This window comes from Carcharhinus amblyrhynchos, chromosome 15 (genome assembly GCF_965287045.1).
Source record: "Carcharhinus amblyrhynchos chromosome 15, sCarAmb.v2.hapA, whole genome shotgun sequence".
Taxonomy (NCBI): domain Eukaryota; kingdom Metazoa; phylum Chordata; class Chondrichthyes; order Carcharhiniformes; family Carcharhinidae; genus Carcharhinus; species Carcharhinus amblyrhynchos.
This window is the reverse complement of record NC_137338.1, coordinates 51,548,056-51,572,974: the sequence shown is the minus strand read 5'-3', so window position 1 is coordinate 51,572,974 and position 24,919 is coordinate 51,548,056. Positions and strand designations below refer to the sequence as shown.

At 42.6% G+C, this 24,919-nt stretch overlaps 1 protein-coding gene across 10 annotated transcripts in view; it reads left to right on the top strand.

Moving 5' to 3' along the window:
• Positions 1-24,919, top strand: part of dmd (dystrophin) — a 1,714,977-nt gene that overhangs the window by 1,655,607 nt on the left and 34,451 nt on the right. For all 10 annotated transcript variants that reach the window (XM_080203928.1, XM_080203931.1, XM_080203930.1 and 7 more), the window contains 3 exons: positions 18,562-18,720; positions 19,333-19,576; positions 22,213-22,336. In XM_080203928.1, the coding sequence (XP_080060054.1) occupies positions 18,562-18,720; positions 19,333-19,576; positions 22,213-22,336 (527 nt within the window). The remainder of the gene's footprint in view (positions 1-18,561; positions 18,721-19,332; positions 19,577-22,212; positions 22,337-24,919) is intronic.

Sequence of the window (24,919 nt, the reverse complement as noted above, 5' to 3'; positions counted from 1 at the left end):
CCAGAGGGTGGTGATGGTCTGGAATGTGCTGCCATGGAGGGTGGATGAGGCAGGTTGCCACATATCCTTTAAAAAGTATCCAGATGAGCACTTGGCACATCATAGCATTCAGGGCAATGGGCCAAATGCTGGCAGATGGCATTAGTTGGGAATTCAGGTGTTTCTAATGCGGCGGTGTGGATGCGATGGGCCAGAGGGCAGCTTGTGCACTGTATGATTCTATGATTGCAGCCCTGGTCTGATCGCTTCTAAACCAATCTCTTTTAAACCAATCTCTTTAAACTTGTACGTATGAGTGGCTGCGTGTGTTGCTAAATGCTCAAGGCTAGATGCATTGGAATCTGCCTCCTGCTCTTATGGCACATTTAAAAGAAAGTTACACTTCAGGAAATGCCAAACTGTTTCCCAGCCATTGAAATATTTTGAATTGCTTACAGCCATGTCCCACCAAGACCAAGTAATGTTGATTGAGGGGTTAATATTTGTCACAATATCAGGAGCATTCTACTACTTTTTGAACCATGGGATCTTTTATGCTATTATGAGAGAACAAATGGGGCCTTGATTTTAAAGTCTAATCTGAAAGATGGCACCTCCCAAAGAAAAATCTCTTTCTTAGGGTTGCTTTGATGTGTGTGAATCCGCAATCTTGCTGGGCTGAAATTGGGGCTCTCCATTCTCAATGATGGTGTGTGGCATTATATAAAATAATCAAACACACTTGATATCATACAAATGACCTTGAAGTACAATGTATTAGTTTTCACACTCAATTCTTGTAAAGCTCCTTGTACAATAATAGTACAGTATAGATATGTAGCACTTGGAATCTAACACTGTGATTGAGTTCTAGGACTCAACCACCCGATGATAATAAAACCAGTGATTCCACTGCATATATTATTTAAAAGAGGAGGAATTTTTCAGACCACTGCACAATGATACAGGATCCATAACTGTTTGGAGAAGTATTGCATGTTGAAGTTCAGACGTAAGAGAGTGAGGGGTGATCTTTATTGAGGTGTATAAAATCATGAGGAGCATAGGTAAGATGAACACGCAGTCTTTTTCCCCAGGATAGGGGAATTGAAAACTAGAGGGCAAAGGTTTAAGGTGAGAAAGATTTAAAAGGGACCTGAGTGGCAACTTCTTCACGCAGAGGGTGGTATGTATATTGAATGAGCTGCCAGAGAAAGCGATTGAAGCAGGTTCAATAGAAACATTTCAAAAGCATTTGGATAAGGATATGGTTGGGAAAGGATTAGAGGAATATGAACCAATTGCGACTAGCTGGGAGGGCACCATGGTCAGCATGAATTGGTTGGGCCGAAGGGCCTCATTCCGTGCTGTTTTGCTCTATGACTCTAGCGTAAAATCAGGATTCGGTGCTAAAATTGCAGCTGTTCGAGAGGAAGGTCCACCGCCACTTAGTCAAGACAGTGGGCTGGCAATCAAATTGCAGCCTCATCATTATCACCTGCACAAGGAAGGAAATTAGGAAAAAAATGAGATGGTGCACTTTTTTTTTTGCTTGTATCTGTATTGTACAAAACAAGGACCTGGAAATGAGGTAACACAGCTTGAAGTGCTTGCTTTTATCTGCCTCCCATCCACCACATTAAAGCAGGTTGTTTTATGTACAAAGGAAAGCTGGGATAAAGCATTGAATTAGGGTGCAGATTACAGGTTGCATTTCTGAAGTCGAAAATAATAGGTCTTAGTTGACATAAAGATCATTTCTAAGCAATTGCTGAAACTCACTAATTGAGTCTCCTGACAACAGGAATTTAAGCAATAAAGATATTCACAATCCAGGGTTAAATGTCATTTATTTTTAGCTACACAGACTCTATAATTAATTAATGAAGATTATAGCACAGACAAGTAAGCTGCTTCAGCTCGGTGCTCAATTGTGGGGATCATTACAGATTCAGCTGTTAGTCTTTGGGGAAGAATGGAGACAGTACAATATTGCTTTGATCTATTTCATTCTATTTGTAATTCTTCCTGTTACTCACCTGCCCAAAAATGTGATCCCTTCTGAAGGTACTGGCATTCCTCTAATGCTTGCCCACATGACCATGTGTGCACCAAGACAATGAGTGTTGGCAAGTCAACAATGGGAGGAACTAAGCCATCAGTGCCAAAATATATTTTATGCGCTGACAGCAATGATTTCAGAACTGCAATCTTCAGCTGACACTATGACTGATTTATACTTCCCCGAAGTAGGCATATTAAGTGACTCAAAATCAGCACAGACTTTCTCAACTCTATGGCTTAGCCATTCACTTTTTTTAAAACCACGCGAGTCACTTGGGGGACCTACTCTCGCAGCATTGATATTGTGGGGACTATTGTGTTGTGACCCTGTTTCAGTAGTGGTGTAAATTTGCCTTGCGATTCTAAGTATCCCGTGGAGATATAAATAACATTCCAATTTGGCTTCACTGCCAAGAGCTGCAAAATACATTTACCAGAGACTAATGCATATTATCACAAATCACCCTTTCCACTTACTGTACCAGCCAACCTAAAGTAGACTTAGGCTGGTGAGCAGTTTGAATTTATGTTCAGACAAGTGAAATGTATGCATATTGTTACAATTAGGTGAGGAGAGGATCGAATGACCCTCTTTCACCACCACTCATTTGACTGTCAGAGGGTTTTTGGGAAAAGGATATTCCTGCCAATTCAGTGAGTGTTTAACTGTGCAGGCACTGTGATTATAACAAAACCAATCAGCCAAGTTTTCTTGTGTTAAACAAAGAAAAAAGTTAGTTTTATTGCGCTTCAACCGGTCTAGGTAAATCAATAAAATATCTCTCTAAACTTTGCTCCAGGAAAACCAAAGTCAGTGGGAATTGATAAAACTCTCCACTATTCGGAGTCCTACCCAGCACAGAGGAAGATGGTTGAAGTTGTTGGAGGACAATCATCTCAGTTCCAGGACATTACTGCAGGAGTTCTCAGGGTAGTGTCCTGGGCCCAGGCATCTTCAGCTGCTTCATCAATGACCCTCTTCCATGATAAGACCAGAAGTGGGGATGTATGCTGATGATGTATGCACAATGTTAGAACCATATAATGATTCCTCAGATACTGAAGCAGTTCATAACCAAACGCAGGTTGACAATATCCAGGCTTGGGCTGACAAGTGGCAAATTTCATTTGTACCAGGCAATGACCATCTCCAGAAAGAGAGACTAGCCATCGCCTTTTGACATTCAATGCCATTATCATCACTAAACCCACCACTACCAACACCCTGGGGTTCCCATTGACCAGAAACTCAACTGGACCAGCCATTTAAACACTACTGGCCATTGGAGGAGGTTTGAGGCGAGGAATCCTGTGGCAAATAACATACTTGATTACGCAAAGCTTGTCTGCCATCTACAAAGCACAAGTCAGGATTAAGATGGAATATCCGCACTTGCCTGGATGAGTGCAGCTCCAACAGCACTCCGTAAGCTTGTCACCATCCAGGACTAAACAGTCTGCTTGACTGCTGTCCCATTCACAAATACCTACTCCTTCCACCACCAGTGCAGTGACAACGCCGCTTAGCGCTGGACCCAGGTTTGACTCCCAGCCTGTGTGGAGCTTGCACGTTCGCCCTGTGTCTGCATGGTCCCTCCAGGTGCTCTGGTTTCTTCCCACAGTCTAAAGATGTGTGGGTTCAGTGGATTAGCTGTGCTAAATTGTCCCTTAGTGTCAGGGAAACTAGCTGGGGTAAATGCATGGGGTTATAGGGATAGGGCCTGGATGGGATTGTGGGCCAAATGGCCTCCTTTTGCACTGTAGGATTCTATAATTCAACAATGCGTACAATCTACAAGATGTACTGCAAGAACTCGCCAAACTTCCTTCGATAATATCTTCTAAACCCGCAACCACTACCATCAAGAAGGTCAAAAGTACTAGAGAAATGGGAATGACACCACCTGGAAGTTTTCCTCCAAATCATTCTCAATCCTAATTTGGAAATTTAATACTATTTCTCCACTGTTGCTGTATTAAAATCCTGGAATTCCCTTCCCAGCAGCAGCTATACCACATGGATTTCAGTGATTCAAGAAGGCAGCTCATCACTGCCTTGAGGGATGAGCAACAAATGCTGGCCTCTCCAGTTTAAAGTTTATTTATTAGTGTCTCAAGTAGGCTTACACTGACACAGGAGTGAAGTTACTGTGAAGATCCCCCAGTTACCACACTCCAGTGGGTACACTAAAGGGCAATTTAGAATGGTCAGTGCACCTAACTAGCATATCTTTTGGACTGTTGGAGAAAACCAGAGGATGGGGAGGAAACCCACACAGACACAGGGAGAACGTGCAGACTTTGCACAGACAGTGACCCAAGCTGGGAATAGAACCCAGGTCCCTGGTGCTGATGTTCTGCAATAATGCCCACACCCCATGAATGAATTTTAAAAAAACATATGCACACTCATAGTTCACATACATATGCAAATAGGTACAAAGTGGGGAAGAATACATTCATTGAATTTGAATCCAGAGAAATATGGTGACTAGAGTTCGATGACAACTGAATGAATTTGGTGGTCCTGCTGTTTCCCTAGTGAATGTGATCTAAAGATTGATCAGGTTGATCTGGCTGCCTTTCTGGAAATCTTGGTGCTGGGTTAATTTTATTCAAGACATCCTTATCTTGAGCAGGGATATTCCTGGGAAGCCTTAAAGTCAGCAAACAGGGTATGAAAGGTAGATTGCTTCCTCTTAATATCACCGTCCTGATTTGAAATATACCCTGTTATATAAGCAGAAGCTTAAATGCACAGAGGGTGGGCTTATCACATGACCATCACCCAGTGATTCACATATGGTCATTACTAGAGTATCCCCTCTTGTAACTTTACCAGCTCATCTGGGAACACCTCTCTTGGGGCACTATTGTTCAATTGATAGGGTTTAAAGTATATTCCTATTGTAGCTAAGTTCATATGTGGGAAACACTCCCCCCTCCCTCCCCCTCCCCTCCCCCCTCCTCCCCCCCTCCCCCCTTTGCAGGCAGGACCCCATTGTTCATGATTTTAGGTTTTATGGTTCATCTCTAACAGATAATCACCTTGATGACTTGCTAATGTGGACAGGATATGTGGTTTACTCATGTTCTCTGGAAAATTGGGCTTGGTGGAATTTTGCAGACATGGTTTCTCCATGTCAATGGATTAGAATTTGGAAGGTACGATAATGCAAATTGGGTAGCTATATTTAGCTGAGTTCAAGTCACATTCAGTCTCTGTTTTTAATAAGTTCAATAGGGAGTTTCCAGCTGGTTGATTTGAAAGTCGTCATTTCACTTAAAGCATGTGTCTTGACAATATGTTTAATAGTAATCAACCAAGACAAGGGGAAGAGCAACACATCTGCCACTATCCCACTTTGCCATTTTGTAGATGGACTTAGCAGACTGTACAAATGCTCCCCAATATCCTTTATTTGGCAATGTTTTCTTGTCTGCCTCTAATTGTGCTAGAGTCAGTGATTGGGTGAACATAGACAATACCAACTGTTCTTCAAAATCACAACGTAAAAATATCATTGATAGTAGCAGGGAATAATCATTATATTTACACTTATTAAAAAGGCATAGAACTACCACAGTTAAATTTTCCAGAATATAGTCTTTGCAAGTTTCCTTGCATCGTGTGTCTTGATGGCTCAATCTAAATATTCAGCTAACAAAGTAATCTTACTAAAAATGAAGGCAACAGTAATGTTAATATTGCAGTGTTTATACTCTTCAGTCATGTACCTTCCATAGAACTAGAACTTACAGAAATTTCATAATTGAAATGCTTGCAATTGATATCTAGAATTTATTATTTCTAGTAAGTGCCAATAGGCCGCAGTTTTTTAATCCTATTGTTATAAGAATGTAATGATTTATTAAGCTTCTGTTTATCAAATATGAACTCGGGGAGCCAACAAATTTGAAGACATAGTGAGAGATTGTTTATTTTACATTCAGTTTGATAAACAGATCCCCCATGTTAGATATTAATTGAATAAATTGCTTCTGACCTTCTGTGGTGTCTAAAATCTCAGCATTAAATGAACTACAGAGATACATTGGCTTTATTATAAATGCCAAGGTATATTGGGCAATAATGCAGTCCATGCACAGCCAAGATGGAGCCAGTGTTGATCAGGTGCCCCTTAGCTTGCTTGGACCTGAACTGACTTCACCCAGTAATGCCAAGTCAGCTCATAAGAATAATACCATAGCACTCATTTGTATGGCACATGAACACATTGGGAATAGCAGGGACATATAATGTCAGAGGTTGATTATTCCAATTTGAGTAGCATTTTCACAGCAGAAAGGGGTACAACAGCCAAGGGCCAGTCAGAGCAACTTGAAAAATGTATTTTTAGGCCTTCCCTTTCGTGCTTGTGCCAATTGGACACTTTTGTCACATAATGAATGCGCTCTACTATTTAAATTTTAACATAAAGAAAGAAACACTTCTATCGTGTTTTTCATGACGTCAGGATGGCCCAAAATGGTTTGTCACCAATTTGCACATGACAAACTCCCACAAACAGAATGTGATATTGGTTGAGGAATTAGTATTTGCCCGAACATGGGACAGCACCCCATCTCCTAGATATTAATAGAACCTTTTCTATCCTTCTGAGAGGGTGGACACTTCAGTGTAATGTCTGACTCAAATGATGGCACTTCTGACAGGGCAGCAGTCCGTTGGTATCACATTGGAGTGTGAGCCTGGATTTCTGTGCTTAAGTCCTGGAGTGGAATTTAAACCTGCAACCTTCTGACAGGAACAAGAATGCCAACTGAGCTGTAGCTGAAACAGCCACATGCCTGCTTTCTGACCTTTTGGGGTGCACCGTATGTTTTGTTGCTTATTTGTCTGTGTAGAGATAAGGCAAACAGGAAAGGTACTGATATGAAAAATAAAAAGATCATGACAGCAAGGGACATAAGAGTACAAATCTAAGAGTTATTCAGCAGATAAGACTAAATAGTGCAAAAATAATAGAGGGACAAAACCCAAGGTTCTGTGTCTAAATGCATGTAGCATTTAAAACAAAACAGGTGAACTGAAGGTACAAATAGAAATAGTATGTACAATCTGATAACTTTTGTAGAGACATGGCTACAGGATGACATAGGTTGGAACCTGTAAATTGAAGAGGATATGACACTTGGGAAGGATGGGAAGTTAAGAACAAAGGTGGCTCTGTTAATTAATGATGGTATTGGCACACTTGAGAAAGCTAACCTCAGCTCAGGAAACCAGGATGTAGAATCAGTTTGGGTTAAAGTGAGAAATTATAAAGGCAAAAAGTCACTTGTAGGAATGGTGTACAGGCCCCCTAATTATAGCTATAAGGTAGGACAGAGTTCAAAGGAAATGATCATGGGAGTTTGTCAAAAGGTACTGCAATAATCATGGAGATTTTAATCTTCATGTAAATTGGAAAAACCAGATGAGCAAAAGTAACATAGATGAGATGGATGATTTGGGATAGTTTTTTTAGAACAGCACATTCTACAGCTGACCGGAAGGCAGGTTGTACTAGACCTGGTTTTGTGCAATGATATATGATTAATTAATAACCTCATAATGAGGCAACCCTAGGTAGCAATGATCATAATATGGTTTTATTTTGCATTCAATGTGAGGGAGAGAAGAGTATGTCCAAGAAGAGTAAGAGATGACTTGATCGAAACCTTTAAAGTTCTAATGCGTATTGACAAGAGAGATGAGAGGATGCAAGGAGAATCTAGAACTAGGAGTCACTGTTTAAAAATAAGGTGGGGGGGTCTCATTTAAGACAGAAATGAAAAGAAATCTTCTCAATCAGAGGGTTATAAGTCTTTGGAACTCTCTGAAAAGGCAGTGGAAGCAGAGTCTTTGAACATTTTTAAGGCAGAACTAAAGTTAAATTGTTAACTAACAAGGACATGCAAAGGTATCAGGGCTAGGCAGGAAAGTGGGCTTTAAGTTACAATCCAATCAGTCATGATCTTATTGAATGGCAGAGCAGGGCCAAGTAGCTTATCCCGTCTCTAACTTGAATATTTATATGTGATCTCACTAACCTTGGTGTTATGAATTAATCTAGGACAATAGCACTAAAGGGCTGTTGTCCTAGATTACACCAGCCAATTTTCATCACTGGATATGCCAATGCAATAGTGTCCCTTTCATATTATCGCCCACAGCAAACCTGTACTGCACTGAACCCAGCATTATTCAGAAGCTCCATTAAACTTCTTTAACTGTCTAATCATCACCTTCACATTGTTAGTCCAAAACCATAACCATTATCTTCAATATGTCATCTGACAGATTTAGTAAATTTCCCAACTTCTTTCTCCTGGTGAAGCTGACAGATCTTTTTAAAACAAAAAGAGTAGAGAGGAGGAAATAATAAATGGATGTTAATGAGCTAAACCAGGCTAAAACCTTGTTAAAGAGGTTATGACAAGCTTCAAGATGTAGTATTTCCATTGCACTCCAGGTGGGGAGACATTGGTGGCAATGCAGATTGGAAATGGATTGTATGCTGTGCAAGTTCTTCTGACCATTTAAATTGATGGTTGGAAAATCATAGTGTGCATAGCCCAATTTCTAAAATTAAGTTCCCAATTGGTGGCTTGATGTTGGAGTATGACTCTTTATTGTTTTCTTCTGTGTGTGTAATAGCAATACATGTTCTTTCTAAATTTGATTAGCACGTGGAATGCATATGCTGACTGTACCCTCCACCCAATTATATCTCTAAAATTAATTTAGATTTTTTTTATCATTCCCCCGACCATTGTTGCTATGCTGTTACTTTATCACATAGCAGGCACCCCACCCCAGCTTGTTGCTGATACTTTTCTAGATCCGTTTACTGGTAAGTGTATAAGAAGTCCAGAGTGATTACATGTTTAAATTCAAAGTTTGGATCACAGTGAAAACAGATTTGCGCAAGTGGTACTCAGACCAACAAGCCTTAGATGACTAATGTGATGATTCATGATTACACAGATTGATAGCCACTGACTTCCTTCATTAAGATGTGACTGATGATACAGATAAGAACAATTTGTATTTACATAGCACCTTTAACAGAATTAACTCTACCAAGATATTTAATAGGAACATTTTAAAGCAAAATTTGACACAAGGCTTGTACAATTAAATAGGTTTGGGAGAGCATCTTAAAGAAGGCCTTAAGGTGCAGGGAGGGAATTTGACAGCTTTACAGCCTGGGCCACTGAAGGCACTGAAGTAATTAAAATCAGATTATCATGAGACCAGAAATAAGAGGACTGTGGATACCGGAGCTATGTGGGGATGGGGGCATTATTGAAGGAGATTACAGGAATGGGCATTTACAATTTAGGCCTTGGAGGGATTTGAAAACCAGGATGAGAATTTTAGAATGGAATTGCTGAGTGAAGAGAACCTGGTGCAACTTGGGTCACAGGCAGAAGTATTCTCAATTATCTAAATATTGAAGAGGGTGGTAGAAAGTAGGAGGTTGGCCAGGAAAGTAGAGGTTGGAACAGTCAAGCCTAGAAACAACAAAGCAGCTGAGGCCATTCAAAGTTTGCTTTAAATTCAAAAAAGTACTTTTTGTCTCTGCTTTTAATTTCCTTTCCGAGTTGAGTTTAGCTAATCCGGATTAGATCAGAAGTCAGGGGTGGCACGGTGGTTAGCGCCAGGACCCAGGCTCAATTCCCAGCATGGATCACTGTCTGTGTGGAGTTTGCACATTCTCTCCATGTCTGTGTGGGTTTCCTCCGGATGCTTGGTTTCCTCCCACAGTCCAAAGATGTGCGGGTTAGATGGATGGGCCGTGCTAAATTGCCCTTTAGTATCTGGGGGACTAGTGAGGCTAAATTCATGGGGTTAGGGCCTGTGTGGGACTGTGGTCGGTGCAGACTCAGTGGGCTGTATGGCCTCCTTCTGCACTCTAGGATTCTACGAGAAGTCAACTTGCTAAGGTAAGGGCCTTGAGATGGTTTACTACATTAAAGGTGCAATGCAAATAGTAGTTCCAATTACCCATGAGCTATAAATCACCCAAGGTTATCAGTCAGTGATGGTTATCATGTGGCCCCTACAGGAAAGGCATCAGTGTGGATATTGGCAGAAAGATTTGCATTTAACGACAGTGCTCACTACACTGCAAGTAAGCTACTGGACAGTAACAGTGTTGAGAAATTATACCCCAGTGATACTTAATTAGAGAAAAAAAGTTTGAATTTGGATTGTCATTTGGAACAAGACTGCAGTAAATTGCAGGCTTAGAAGATTTAAATTGCCTTGCAGCTTTTCTCGGTATCAATGTTTAATCATTGGACTACCCGAGTGAAGCAAGAGTGTTGAGAATCGTGATTATTGATAATGGGTCTTCCTTCCAATGCAATCTTGTGACTAATCTTAATCTCGAAACATGCATTGTTTGCAATGTGATAACGAAGAAGACTTCATTCGGAACTAGTTTAAAGGTTGATGCATTCAATGTTATGACTAGGATGTCAATTTATGGAATGACAACTATGGAGATTTTTTATGTTGTATCCTAAGTGTACAGAAAATCACCATTGTATGGTAGATGATTTAAGATATACTTTTAGGATTGTGGCCAGAGACAGCAATTCTAGATTTTCATCTTGTGAATGACTGGTGTCTGACAGATGAACACTGGTGATGAGAGCAATGATGAATTCAGCTTGGCAAACAAGAACTGTATTGACTTAAATGGGAGCTTTCCAGTTGCATAATTGTATTGATATACTAAATTAACTCACTGACAACTGACATCAGCTCATGCTTTCAATGAGCATGTTGCAATTGATGTTGACTTGTATATTGAATTACCATATATTAAGATGGGAAATGCATTGGATGGGTAGAAATTAATTGGATGAAAGTTGGCAGGGAGTGATCCACTCTGCCAGATTACTGCCTTGGCGACGAAGGTGTGGGTTGAACACACAAGTAGCAAGCCATTCCATTAAGTTGCTGACATTTGCTGCAACCTCCACTACATTTTTACAACTGACATTACTCAGGCCAATATGAAAATCTTTAAGATGATCGTTCTAAGTTGTCAAATACTAAATGCAAAGATGCTGTAGTGTTTTATAGCACCTTTTTTAATACATACATTACCAGTCTAGGTGCTGCTGTCACTATTTTGGATCTCCTTGCATTCTGTTAACAGGTAGAGCCAATCATATAATTTTGTTTGTGGGTTTTTCAATTCATGGTTGAATATTAAATCTAATAAGTTTAACAAATATCAATCTTGATGAGATAAGCATAGAGATGTGGAGGTAACTTTCACTTTCGTTCATAGCATGAGTTGAACAGTGGCCCTCATTTTACACACAATCATTTTAATTTCTGTCAGAATAGACATGAACAAGACTTAAATCAGTGTGTAAAGCAAGCAATTGTAGCTGATCAACACTATTGTTTTCTACCCAGCACTATATGAAAATCATAAAGTGGTGTGCTCAGTATTTTGAAAATTTTGTCAGATACTTTTGTCAATGCATAAAAGAGTTAAATGCATACCCCCTTACCTTCCCCTCCAACAAAATGAGTGATTAATCCTGGCCATGCTAATGTGAGGAAGCAGTCAATTGTTCGTCCTTTGTCATCGTTGAGGACCATTAGTCATTTTGAGGTGGTATGCCCGAAGATGACTGATCAGACCAACTCGGGCACGGAATATCCTGGCACATGTTGACAGACTTGTGTAGTCACTGTAGTTGTTGTGCTAGTGGCTCTGGACTTGCCCAGCTCACACTTAAGTTGCGCTTCAGCAATACACCTTGCTTCATGAACTTGACAGCCTTTGTGGATGAGGCAGTGCCAAGTAAGGTAGTTTTGTGCCAGCATTTCCCAGGTGGTTGTGTCAATGTCAAGGGACTTCAGAGAGGCCTTGAGTGTGTCTTTAAAACTTTCTTCTGCCCTCCACACGAGCATCTTCCAGCAGAGAGTTCCCCAAAATGGAGCTGCTTGGGTATGCGCTCATCTGGCACACGGATGATGTGACCTGCCTACCGGGTCTGCGCTCTCATCAGTGTGTGGTCTGATGGTAGACTTACTCTAGAGAGAGCTTCAGTGTCTGGTACTTTGTCTTGCCATCGGATGCATAATTTTCTGCTAAGACAAGTCATGTGGAAATGATTGAGCTGTCTTGCGTGCCTTCGATACACAGTCCACGTTTCACAGGCATACAGGAGGGTAGTGAGAACCACGGAGCTGTAGACCTTCAGTTTTGTTGCTGGGCTGATTCCTCGACGTTCCCATACAGTGGGGCGCAGTCTACCAAAAGCAGTCTTTGCCATTCTGCAGTTAACTTCTGTATCAATAGTCACTGCTTGGGAGAGGGTGCTGCCAAGATAAGTGAACTGGTCCACTACCTGTAATTTCTGCTCTTTGATTGTGATTATGGATTCTGTGTATGGTGCATGAGGAGCAGGCTGGTGCATGACTTCTGTCTTTTTAATGTTGATGGTGAGTCCAAAGTTGTCACAAGCCATGGAAAATTTGTCCAAACTGACTTGCATCTCTGGCTGTGAGCTAGCATACAGGGTGCAGTCGTCAGCAAAGAGGAAATCTCTCAGAACAGTCTATTTCACTTTGGTAACAGCTTGCCCTCAGGTTGAAGAGCTTCCCATCCACTCTGTACTTGAGGCTGATTCCAGCAACACTGTCCTGGAAGGCACCATTCAGGGCGGCAGTAAACATCATACTGAACAGTGTGGGTGTGAGCACACAGCCCTGTTTGACGCCATTGGTGTCTGGGAATGCCTCAATGGATTCTCCGCCATCCAGTACTCTGGCCACTATGCCATCATGGAACTGGCGTATCATCTGAATGAATTTGGGGGGGCAGCTGGACTTTGACATGATCTTCCAGCTGACAGTGTCAAAGGCTTTCACGAAGTCAACAAAGGTGTAGAGCTCACGATTCTGCTCCTGACACTTCTCCTGAAGTTGGCGCGCAGCAAAAATCATGTCAGTAGTCCCACAACCTTTGCAGAGGCCACACAGTGACTCTGGAAGCAAGACCATCTCCAGATGAGTGACCAGACGATTTAGCAGGACTCTTTGCAAGGGTTTTTCCTGTGAAGGAGAGCAGCGAGATTCCTCGGTGGTTGTCGCATACTTGCCGATTGCCCTTCCTCTTGTAGAGGTGTACGATGGAAGCATCTTTAAGTTCCTGAGGAATGGATCCTTGTTTCCAAAAGGATTGGAATAACTCGTTGAGCTTCTCAATAAGTGCAGGACCAGCACCTTTATAGATCTCTGCGGGTATAGCATCTGCCCCTGGGACTTTGCCATACCTGCAGCTGGATAGCTGGCTGACAGCTTTCATGACCGGCTACTACTGGTGGGTCATCCATGGCACTATTGATATCAACCTGGAGAATCCTATCTATTGCCTCATCGTTAATAGATGACGGACGATTGAGGATGGCTTCGAAGTGTTCAGCCCACCTCTGCAGGATCTGAGCCTTCTCTGTAGTGAGAGTTGTACCATCTGTACTCAGGAGGGGGGGACCCCCCGAGAGATTGAGGTCCTTAGAGAGTGTTGAGGGCTACATATTACTGTTTCAAGGCGTTCCTGTCAGCGTATCCCTGTATTTCATCTGCCTTGGTGCTCAGCCAGGCGTCCTGCATTTTACGCAAATCATTCTGGACTGTCTTGCAAGCACTGGTAAAAGTATCTTTCTTGGCAGCTGAAGATGGGTCGTTCTAACAGGCCCGATGAAGACGGTGCTTTTCAACAAGTAGAGCCTGTATCTCCTCATCATTCTCATCGAACCAATCATGCTGCTTACAGGTGGAGGACCCGAGCATCTTCAGCGCAGGTGTATGGATAGCATCCCTGAAGCATTCCCAGTGGTCCTCAGCGCTGCCTGCGAGGTGTAGGTCAGCAAGTTTGATTTTTAAGTCTTCAGCCAGTGCTGAAGCTATGGTTGGGTTCTTTAGCTTGGCCGCATTGATTCTTTTCATATCCTTGCTTCCTTGTGGTTGCCTCTTGCATCTGATGCGGAGACTCATTTTGGAGACAATGAGCCTGTGATCTGTCCAGCAGTCAGCACCACACATGGCCTTGGTTACTCTGACATCCTGCCTGTCTTTTCTCCTGACAATGACATAGTCGATAAGATGCCAATGCTTAAAGCGGGTGTGCATCCAGGAGGTCTTGTTACGGGTAGGCAGATGGAAGGTTGTGTTGGTGATGAGCAGGTCATGTGCTGCACAGGTCTTCATTAAGAGCAGGCCGTTACTGTTACACTTGCCCACTCCATGCCTCCCAGTGACTCCCTGCCGGGTTGCAGAGTCGCACCCTACCCTTGCATTGAAATCGCCAAGCAAGATCAGCTTGTCAGTACTGCTCACTGCTGATAGTAGGGCATCTAGTTCTTCGTAGAACTTGTCTTTCATCTCGCCTGGGTTGTTCATTGTGGGGGCATAGGCGCTGATCAGGGTGGCTTGACTTCTGTTCTGTAGCGGAAGCTGTAATGTCATAAACCAGTCATTCACACTCTTGGGTAGACAATCAAGTTTCTGAACAAGGTGACTCCTGACGGCGAATCCAACTCCAGCATCACGACACTCATCTCTGTTGCGACAGCTCCAGAAAAAAGTGTATCCACCTCCAGTTTCAGTCAACTGACCTACGTTGGCAAGATGAGTTTCGCTCAGGGCTGCAATGTCAATGTTGTATCTTGCAAGCTCTCTGGCAACTAAGGCTGTTCTTCTCTCTGGTCTGTCTGCTTAGGGTTGTTGAAAAGCGTGCGCACGTTCCAAGTGCCAACGGTGAGCAGTGTCACCTTGTGTTTTATTTTGTTTGTTCAACTGCAAGATGGGATCCCCACCAGCCGCGGTAAACTGGCCAAGGTGTAGTGAAGAAGGCAATGCTTGGGGTGCCTTTTCTAGTCCCTTCCTCATTTTACGGAGGTGAGCAGTGCTTTCGTGAAGAGGACTGCTCAGTCGCCCAGGTAGACGCTGAGTTCCACTGCTGCTTCAGTCAACGGAAAACGACCATTAGACCTGAGTGCCTGCATACAAGTCCGTGACTACAGCTCCCAGAATATCCACACCTGCTGCTTCGTTGCTCATCCATCGCCACAGGACTTTAAGGGTTGAACAGGACATGGATGATGATGATGGTGTCAAAAACTAGTACTTGATTTGGATTAAAGTGAGGGAGAGTTGCGCAGCGTCAGCCTCACTCTCTCTTCCCAATTTCCATCTAGATCCAGTGGCAAGACGAGAGTCAAGACGGCTGGAGGTGGGACTAGGCACAGTGGATGACCAGGACGTCTTCTGTGTCTTATCCTGCTCTTCGCGTTCCATGACGCTTGCAGAGACGGCCTTCTTGCCCATTGGACCTTCCATTGGTCTCATCCGCTCAATCCGCCAGACTCTCTTCTTGTGCTGGGATAGACATCTCGCCGAGGGTTGAGACCCATCTGCTACCCTCATCTGGTTTAGCTGGCTTGCCGAGGCTGTTGCCCAGGATGTGGCCGCTGTCACATGCAAACAGCTACGGGGAGCCACAGGTGAGAGCTGAGTGCCAGGTGGGGACAAAGGATGGACAAACCACCCTGAAAGGACGTGACATGTTCCCCCACCAAAGGTAATACCCCTCCCTGAAGTGTTTGAAGCAGATCCATAGAGAAGGAGGAGGTGGATGGCTAGTGTGCATCGCTGGCAAGGCCAGCATTTATTGTTGATCCTTAACTGCCCTTGGGAAGACAATAGTGAGCCACAGTCTTGCACTGCAGCAGCTCTTGAGATGCAGATACTCCCACAACGCTCTTCATTAGGGAGTTGGTAGATTTTGATCCAGCAACAATGAAGAAATAATAACGTATTTCTTAGTCAGGTGTGTGACTGAGAGAACTTGAATGAAGTGGTGATTCGGATCTCCTCATCCTTCTAGGTGGTAGAGTTCACAGGTTTAGAAGGTCGGTCCGAGGAGGCTTGGGTGAATTGGTGCATTGCATCTTGTATTTGGTGCATACTGTAGCCAAGGGGCATCAGTGGTGGAGGGAGTAAATATTTGAGATAATAATTCGTAGAGTTGGAATGTGATCTACTCATTGAAGAATTTCTAGTCTTTAACTGGCTGTTCTTAGCCACATTATTGATGTGGTTTGTCCAGTTAATTTTCTGTTCAGTGGTAATCTGGATATTGACAGTGCAGATTTGATAATGGTTGTGCCATTGGATGCCAAAAGAAAAAGAGGTTAGACCCATTGGAGATCTTTATTACCTGTTAATTATGTGATATGAATGTTAATTGCCACTTATCAGCTCAAGCCTGAGTGTTGTCCAGGCCTTGCTGCATGTGAGCAAAGACTGTTTCATTATCTGAGGAATCATCAAGCAGGAATGCAAGCATCTCCATTCTGATCTTTTCATGGAGAGGAGGTCATTAATGAAGCAGTTGAGGAAGATTGGGCCTAGGACACTCTCCTGAGGAGCTCCTGCAGTCATGTCCTGAAACTGAGATGATTGGCCTCCAACAACCACAACCATCTTCCTTTGTGTTAGGTATGACTTCAACAAGTGGATAGTTTTGCCTTCCGTTCCCTTTGAGTTCAATGTGGCTAAAGCTCCTTGAAGCCACACTTGGTCAAATGTTGCCTTGATGTCACACTTGGTCAAATGTTGCCTTGATGTCACACTTGGTCAAATGTTGCCTTGATGTCACACTTGGTCAAATGTTGCCTTGATGTCACACTTGGTCAAATGTTGCCTTGATGTCAAGGCAGTCACTCGCATCTCTTCTCTGGAGTTTGGGTTTTTTGTTCATATTTGGCCCAAACCATAATGAGGTCAGGACCTAAATGACCCTGGTGGAACTCAAACTGAGCATTCATGAACAGTAAGTGCTGCTTGACAGCACTAGCAGCAACACTTCCATCACTTTGCTGATGATGATGAAGATTAGACTGATGGAAAGATAACTGGCCAGATTAAATTTATCTTCTCATTGACAGACATAGCTGGACAATTTTCCACCTTGTTGGGTAAATACCAGCATTGTAGCTATACTGGAACAATTTGGCTCAGGATATGGCTCGAACTTATGGTGTAAGTTTTCAGCATCACTGCTCAGATGTAGTCAGGGGCTCATTGCAGCTTTTTGTGTGCATAGCTATTTGTTGATATGTGGATGGATTCAGTGAAGATTGGCTTTACAGTGGGGACCTCAGAAGGCGGTTGAGATGGATTATCCCTTTAACTGAAGCTGGTTGCACATAAGTTAGCCCGGTCTTTGCCCTCATACTGGGCTCTGGCATTATTAACAAAGGGGATTTTGTGGAACCTGTTCCTCCTTTTGGCCATTTAGTCCACCACCATTCATGACTGAATGTGACAGGGTTGCTGAGCTTTGATCTGATCCCATCAAGTTGTGCAATTTTACTAAACTGCTCCTTGTAATGGACATTAAAGTTCACCACCCAGTTCTCAGTGATCTTCCAAGTTATGAACCTATTCATCTGGTGAGAGAGATAGTACTTGATAATCAGCTAGAGGTTTCCTTGTCCAGGTTGACCTTATGCCATGAAACTTAATTTGGAGAATGGCCAAGGTCATTCATTCCTGTCTATTTACAACTATACCACCATCTCAGTCAGTTGGGTATGTCCCGCTTATGTGACAGAACATACCTGGGGATGGTAATGGAAAAGTCTGGGAGGTTGGCTGAAAATCATACTCACAGAAACATAACATATGGGTCCCCCCTCTCCCAGCGTTTCCACAGGTCTCCAGATTTTCTTGAGGATGACCTTGCAGGGTTGATGGGACTGGCTGTGCCATTTGTCATGTCTTCAGTTTGGTACCAAGGTTGATGCTAAGTGATCCATCTAGTTTTATTCTTACTAGGCATTTTTATAGGAGGCTGATACAACCGATTGTCTTTACTAGGCTGTGTCCGAGGGCAGCTAATGATCATTCACAACCCTATGGTTTGGACTTGATGTGTAGGCCAAACCAGGTACGAACAGATTCCTCAAGGCCCTTAGTGAACCAGGTGGAATTTTACTGCAAAGGTCACCACAACTGACACTAACTATTCCGGATTTATTTCATTACCTGAATTTAAATTCCCCAGTTACTATGGTGGGATTTGAACATGTCTCTGGAACTTCATTCTGGACCTCTACGTTATTAGTTCAGTAGCATAACCATAATGCCACCATACTCTGGGAAAGGGAAGGAATCTGTCCCACAGTGTTTTTGCAGAAATAGTGGCCAATCATATATCAGAAAGATAAAAAAAGGAATGGCACTGAAGATCTAACTTTCTTGTGTAATTTTTTTTACCACGTATGAATTGTAAAAACATTTTTTGAATAATAGTCAATGAATTTAGACTAGTTTCCTGACTGTGTGACACATGCTTTCTTTCTAAACGCATTCCAAAGAAACAAGCTGGTTGTGATGAGGGGTAATATTTCTGGAAACAGGTGTTTTAAAAAAAAATGCTGACATATTTTCTTTGCAACGTATTGCAGAGATGATGAACATCTGCTGATTCAGCACTATTGTCAGAGTCTGAACCAGGAGTCACCTTTGAGTCAGCCTCGGAGCCCTGCTCAAATTCTTATCTCATTGGAGAGTGAAGAAAGAGGTGAATTGGAAAGAATTCTAGCTGACCTGGAAGATGAAAACAGGTTAGAATGTGCATGAGTGCATCAGATGGATTGATATATGTGACCTTTTAATACAATAAATTGGACCCCAAAGTTTCACCCAACTGCCGCAACCCATTTCAAAAGACCATCTAATATCGATCCAATAAGGGCTTTTGAGAACCATGGAATGTTGACTTTGGCCCGTTTCTGGGGTCTGTTCCCCCTTAGAAAGTGCTCCTTTCAATTCCAGTTCAGCAGCTAGCTCATGTTTCCCTCCTCTGCCCCAGCAACATCGCTGGTGGCTGGCTTACTATATTATCTTGCCAGTGCTGATACAAATGTGAATTAAACTTTTACGCACTTAAATCTAACAACATCCTTTCAAATTTAATTTCCTAATCCCTAATCTGATTATCAGTGAAATGTTATTTTTATTGTAGGAGGTTTTCATCCAGCAAATTTCAGGCGAAGCCCAATAAGTAACCTCATTAACTTAATGTTCTGTCACTTAGATTCGTGAGCAACTTACTAGGAAATTATCAGCCCAGTATAAAGAACTCTGTGGACAAAACACCATGCCAGCTTCTTGACTAAATATCCCCTGAATCCCAAAATTGCAGGGCCTTTAATTTATATTCTTTTTGCTTCCAGGAACCTTCAGTCTGAGTATGAGAGACTGAAGCAGCAGCATGACCACAAAGGCCTGTCCCCCTTGCCGTCCCCGCCAGAAATGCTGCCCATTTCGCCACAGAGTCCCAGGGATGCTGAGCTAATCGCTGAAGCCAAACTGCTTCGTCAGCACAAAGGTCGACTTGAGGCCAGAATGCAGATCCTGGAAGATCACAACAAGCAGTTGGAATCCCAGCTGCACAGGCTGAGGCAGCTGCTGGAGCAGGTGAGAGGCAAAAGGCCTGTGTCCATTCATTATTTCTGTATTATGTTTATATTTTGTGCTAATTTCCGGTAGCACAAGAACATTACCCAGTTCATGGGAAAAGCAGGGAACTGGCAGAAAGGAATGTGACAGTATGACTCCTACTCTGAGGTTGCTTCTGCAACTGTATCTTGAATTGGAAGAGTATTTTACCTCTACTTACAACAATTTCTGGTAGCTCAACTGGATTACCAAGATCACAAAGGCTTGTTCGACAAACCCATGGTTATAGAAATATGGAGCTCCAACACTTTGACCAACGCTTTTGCTGCAACGCAACAGTTCAAGACCCACCTTTACCCTGCTAATCCCCTAACCTATTCATCTTGGGACACTAAGGGGAAATTTAGAATGGCCAATCTGCCTAAACTGCACATCTTTGGGGTGTGGGAGGAAACCGGAGCACCTGGAGGAAACCCAATGCCTGAAAATCTATCTCCAAACAAGGCACTTCCCATTTTTGTGGATGTTTTAAGGAAACAGCTGGCCATTTAAATCATGAGCCAAATTGGGATTTGGGATGGCAGGAGTGTGAAACCCAAAATGTGCAGATTAGATCACTTAAGGACAGATCTAAATATTGTGTATTTGTTTGGATAGCTAGGGTACTCTTTGGATCTAGCATTGCTGCCTCATAGCACCAGGGATCCAAGTTCAATTCTAAGCTTGGCTGACTGCATGGAGTTTGCACGTTCTCTCTGTGCCTACGTGGGTTTCCTCCGGGTGGTCCGGTTTCCTCCCACAGTCCAAAGATGTGCAGTTCAGGCGGATTGGCCAAGCTAAATTTCCCCATAGTGTCCCAAAGTGCTTCTGTTAGGGGATTAATGAGATAAAGGTGGGGAATTACTGGGTTAGGGTTGAGACAGGGGGAGGTGTGGGCCTGGGTAAGAAGCTCTTCTACAGTGCAGACCCGGTGGACTGAATGGCCTCCTTCTGCACTGAAGGGATTCTATGGTCCTGTACGCTATGGGGGAGGTAAAGTGCTCTTTGGTGGAGATCAGAAGTCTTTTAAGGGCAGATCATGTCCCCTTGACTGTCAGCCTCCTGGGAACTGTTAACAGAACTGTCAAAGCTGTCAGTAATACCTTTCAAAGGGACCTGTAAAAACAGTCAAAGGCACTTGTTAAATGGAGCTTTCAAACTGTCAAGGCATTTAATCATCCTACCCTTTAAGTCTTCATAAAAAAAATGTCGAGTTTTTTTAAAAAACTGATTGTTTGCTATGTCATTTTGCCTGTTGACGGAAGCCCAAGGGCTTCCAATACTGGAATAGTTCTGAATGACTGATTTGCCAACCATTAATTATTACAATAGGATACTTGTTATTTCACACTTTGAAGCTGCTATTTGTTATAGAAACTTTGATGTGGTCTACAAATTCCAATGCTTTTTTATAAAGGGATTGTGCACTTGAATGAAATGTCTGTTTATTTAGTTGAAGGAATGTAAATGTAGTAAATAGATTTCCATGAATGAGTGTTTTTCAATATAGTGAAGTCAAACAATAAAATGTTTAGAACTTTATTTAGTGAAACATTTTATCTCATCTCTACATGGGCCCAGAGATCTGTCCATGGTTGAGACGAGATGAGTTGGTTTCATAGGTGTAAGGGTGATGAGCAGGTGGTATGAATTGGATTTGGCATGAAATAGATGTAAAAGGCCATGGGAAGGTGGGGAGATGGAGGAACATAAGTTGGCATTGGGGTTATAAAGGGCGTAGGTTCACATGGAGGATACGAGGAGTAATTGGGGTTAGGTGAGTGCATGAGGTCGCCTGGATTGGCATGGATGGGACATGAGAATTGTGTGGTAAGGTGGGGTGGAGGTATGTTTAATATTTTAATCTTTATCATCAAACTTTGGAGATGGTACCAGATCCCCAAGGCAGGTCTTCCACCAACTACCTTGGCCCTGGCATACTTCTCAGTTCTTCCTGGGTTGCCCTTGGTCACCCCCAGACCAAAAGCAGCCATTTTGAAAGTTTGGGTTTACAGAGCTGTGAATTCTCCCATCTCTGTGCGCTTGACCCGGTAGGGAAAATCAGAGAACAGAAAATGCTGGAGAAATCAAACAGGACTGACAGCATCTGTGGAGAGAGAATAGAGCCAATGTTTCAAATCTGGATGGCCCAAAATGTTGGCTCTAATCTCTCTCCACAGATGCTGTCAGATCTGCTGAGTTTCTCCAGCATTTTCTGTTTTTGTTTCAAAGTCCAGTATCCGCAGTATTTTCCCTTTATCTTAGGGAAAATCCGGCCCTTGTTTCATTGCACTTTCGTGGATGGTGAAGCTTTTAAACTAAATAAGAATTTTAAAACTCTTCTGCTGTTATTAAAACACTGAAACAAACTATTATTGAACATTGTGTTGAAAGCAACAGGATGTAACTGACTTCACTTGGCTGCAAAAACACTTTCTGTTCCAAATATCAGTTTGGTCTCTGAGCTCAGACTGTGATCCTCTGACCAGTTTCAGGCTGAAGCAAAATGTTATCAGATTTTTCCCAAAGCAATCTCACTTAATGATCTTATCTACAAGCTGTAGGCAGCATGTAGCGTAATGTGTCATAACCTCCTTCCTTATTGCTGTTTGCAGCCACAGACAGAAGTCAGAGTAAATGGTACTACAGTCTCCTCCCCTTCTACTTCCTCGCAAAGATCAGACAGCAGTCAGCCAGTGCTACTTCATGGAGTCAGCAGTCAGACTTCAGGGACAATGGGTAAGAAATAATTGTTGCAACGTTGATGATTCGATGAGCAAGTGTTCCACCACTGCAGTCTGAGTGCAAGACGGATCCTGTTAACTTACAGGTGGGACGTTTTGTTAGAGTCAGTTGTTTTGCAGGAGAAATGATTAAGAAGTAAAGAAAGTACTCCATTTGTATGTCCATTATAATTCTAACATTTCTGTTTTGCATTCTTGTTGACAAGGCCTGAGTCCTGCCATTGAAACTTATTACCCACATCAACCAACACTCACCAATTCTCGATCATTTTGCTGGATGGCTAAGCATTCTCAAGAGAAAAGGGGGAGTGAGGTCTGTCCACCAACCCTGAGCAGAAAGGCACAAAGAAACCTGAGATGTAAATTATTTGTATGTGATGAAGGAGCAGCATTTGAACTCTCACTCTCTCATGCATTCCCTCAAACCAAGAGCACAGAGCCCATGACAAGAGCTTGCATGTGGAGTCTTATAACATGGGGTGATTATTACGCTTCAGCTATCACTCATAGATTCGCAGAATTCCTATAATGCCGAAAAGGCCATTCAGCCCATCGACTCTGTACTGACTTTCTGAGAGAGTAACTTAGCCAGACCACCTCCCCTGCGCTATTTCCATAACCCTTGGCTAATCCACCTAACCTACACACCTTGGGACACTAAGGGGCAATTTCACATGACCAATCCACCTACCCTACACATCTTTGGACTGTGGGAGAAAATCAGAGCACCTGAGGGAAACCCACACTCACATGGGGAGAATATGCAACTCCACAGTCATCCAAGGCCAGAATTGAACCTAGGTCCGTGGCGCTGTGAGGCAGCAGTGCTAACCACTGCGCCACCATGCCGCACTCAGTTCTGCCAGCCAGAAGACTTCCATTCTTATCATATAGGAAGGATTTACAGGTGGACAATCAACCTGTTTGTCCATGCCACAGACCATGGCCTCCAACCAAGCCCTGTATGGGAATTGACCCTGAGCTTCTGACAGTGGTAGGAACACTAACCACTACACCACATGACCTTCTGCAGCATTTGAATGAAAAAGTGGTTAAAACAGTAGTGAATTAGTTAAGCTTATTTATTCACATTTGCATTTTGTTTGCAACTTTATCAATACATTATTCTTACTCTTGATTTCTGGGATGTACCTTTTAATACCAAAAGGGTTGCAACCCCACCAAAGCACCTGATGCTGTCTGTAGTCTGTTAAAAGCTGTTGGCTCACTATTTTGGCTGTGCTTCTGTTACATGAACATTGTACTTGGTAAAAGTGAGCGCAAAAATAATTTACTTATATATGGTGGCAATATCATCATGACATTGATATTAATGGATGGCGGTGACATCAATATAAGTGTTAGATAACCAAATCTTTAAGCCACAATGTAATAAAAACAAAATCAGCCAAACCATTATAAATTACCTTCATTGCTGGTAAAGGCCAAGGTTGGCTGCCAGGTAGCATTGGGATAGTATAGCCTAACTACATGCTAAAGATAACAGTTTGGGAATCGGGTTAGTAACGTTAACTTCCTGCTATTCTACTTGTAACTTGAGTCCTTGGTGGGCTGCGCAGGCAGACCGTTCCATTCAAAGGACAGCTCTGAAGTGCCAGTCTGAACTACGCAAAACAGACTCTTCGTGTTGGACGTGAAAGCATAATTCTCTAAACCTAAGGCAGGAGTATTATTAATCAAGAAAAGCTGAACTTTTCAAGCTCACAAGACAGCTACAAAGGATCCAGCTAGATAAAAATAGATCGATAATCCCTATTCTATCAAGTATCCACTGTTTCATAGTCAAATGTTTGGCATGGATTTTGTTTGCTATGAAAGAAAGAGACAACTATAATTTTCATTATTGTCGCCAGAGGGCTGATGCTTTATATGCACGCTCGTAACGTTGAGCCACACTCATTCCCAATCTTGTGTTTGACCAAGTGATTCTCATGCAAGTTCGACAAAGAAATGTTGAATATGATTTGTGTCTCAAATATTCTGATATTCAAATTCTAACATGCTCAAGTCCTGTCCACACATTACTCCTGTCCTTGTTGACTTCCTGTGACTCTCAATCTGGCAACACGTGAATTTTAAAATTCTCAGCCATTTGCTCAAAATTCTTCGATGATGTCACCCTTCCCTATCTCTGTAACACCTCCAGCCCTATAAGCCTCAAAGATCTTGGCCCTCCTCCAATTTTGGCCTCGTGCTCTCCCGAATATTCATTACTGCACTGTTGGCAGCTGCCTCGATCCTGAACTCTGCCTCCTTTAGCCTTTCTGTTTTTCCAACTTCACTCTCCTCCGTTAAGTCGCCCTTTAAAACCCACCTCAACAACCAATATTTGATCATTGTCCTAGTAGACCATGTGACTTTGATCAAATTATATCTGATTATGTTCCTATGAAGGTCTGTTTTTGCTACGCGGTGTATACTTGGAAGTTGTTATACAAGGAAATGAATAAAAAATCTTTGATAAAGCAAAATATTGCAAATGCTGGAATCAAACGAAAACAGAAATTGCTGGAAAATCTCAGCAGGTCTGACAGTATCAAAGAATCTTTTTTATTTA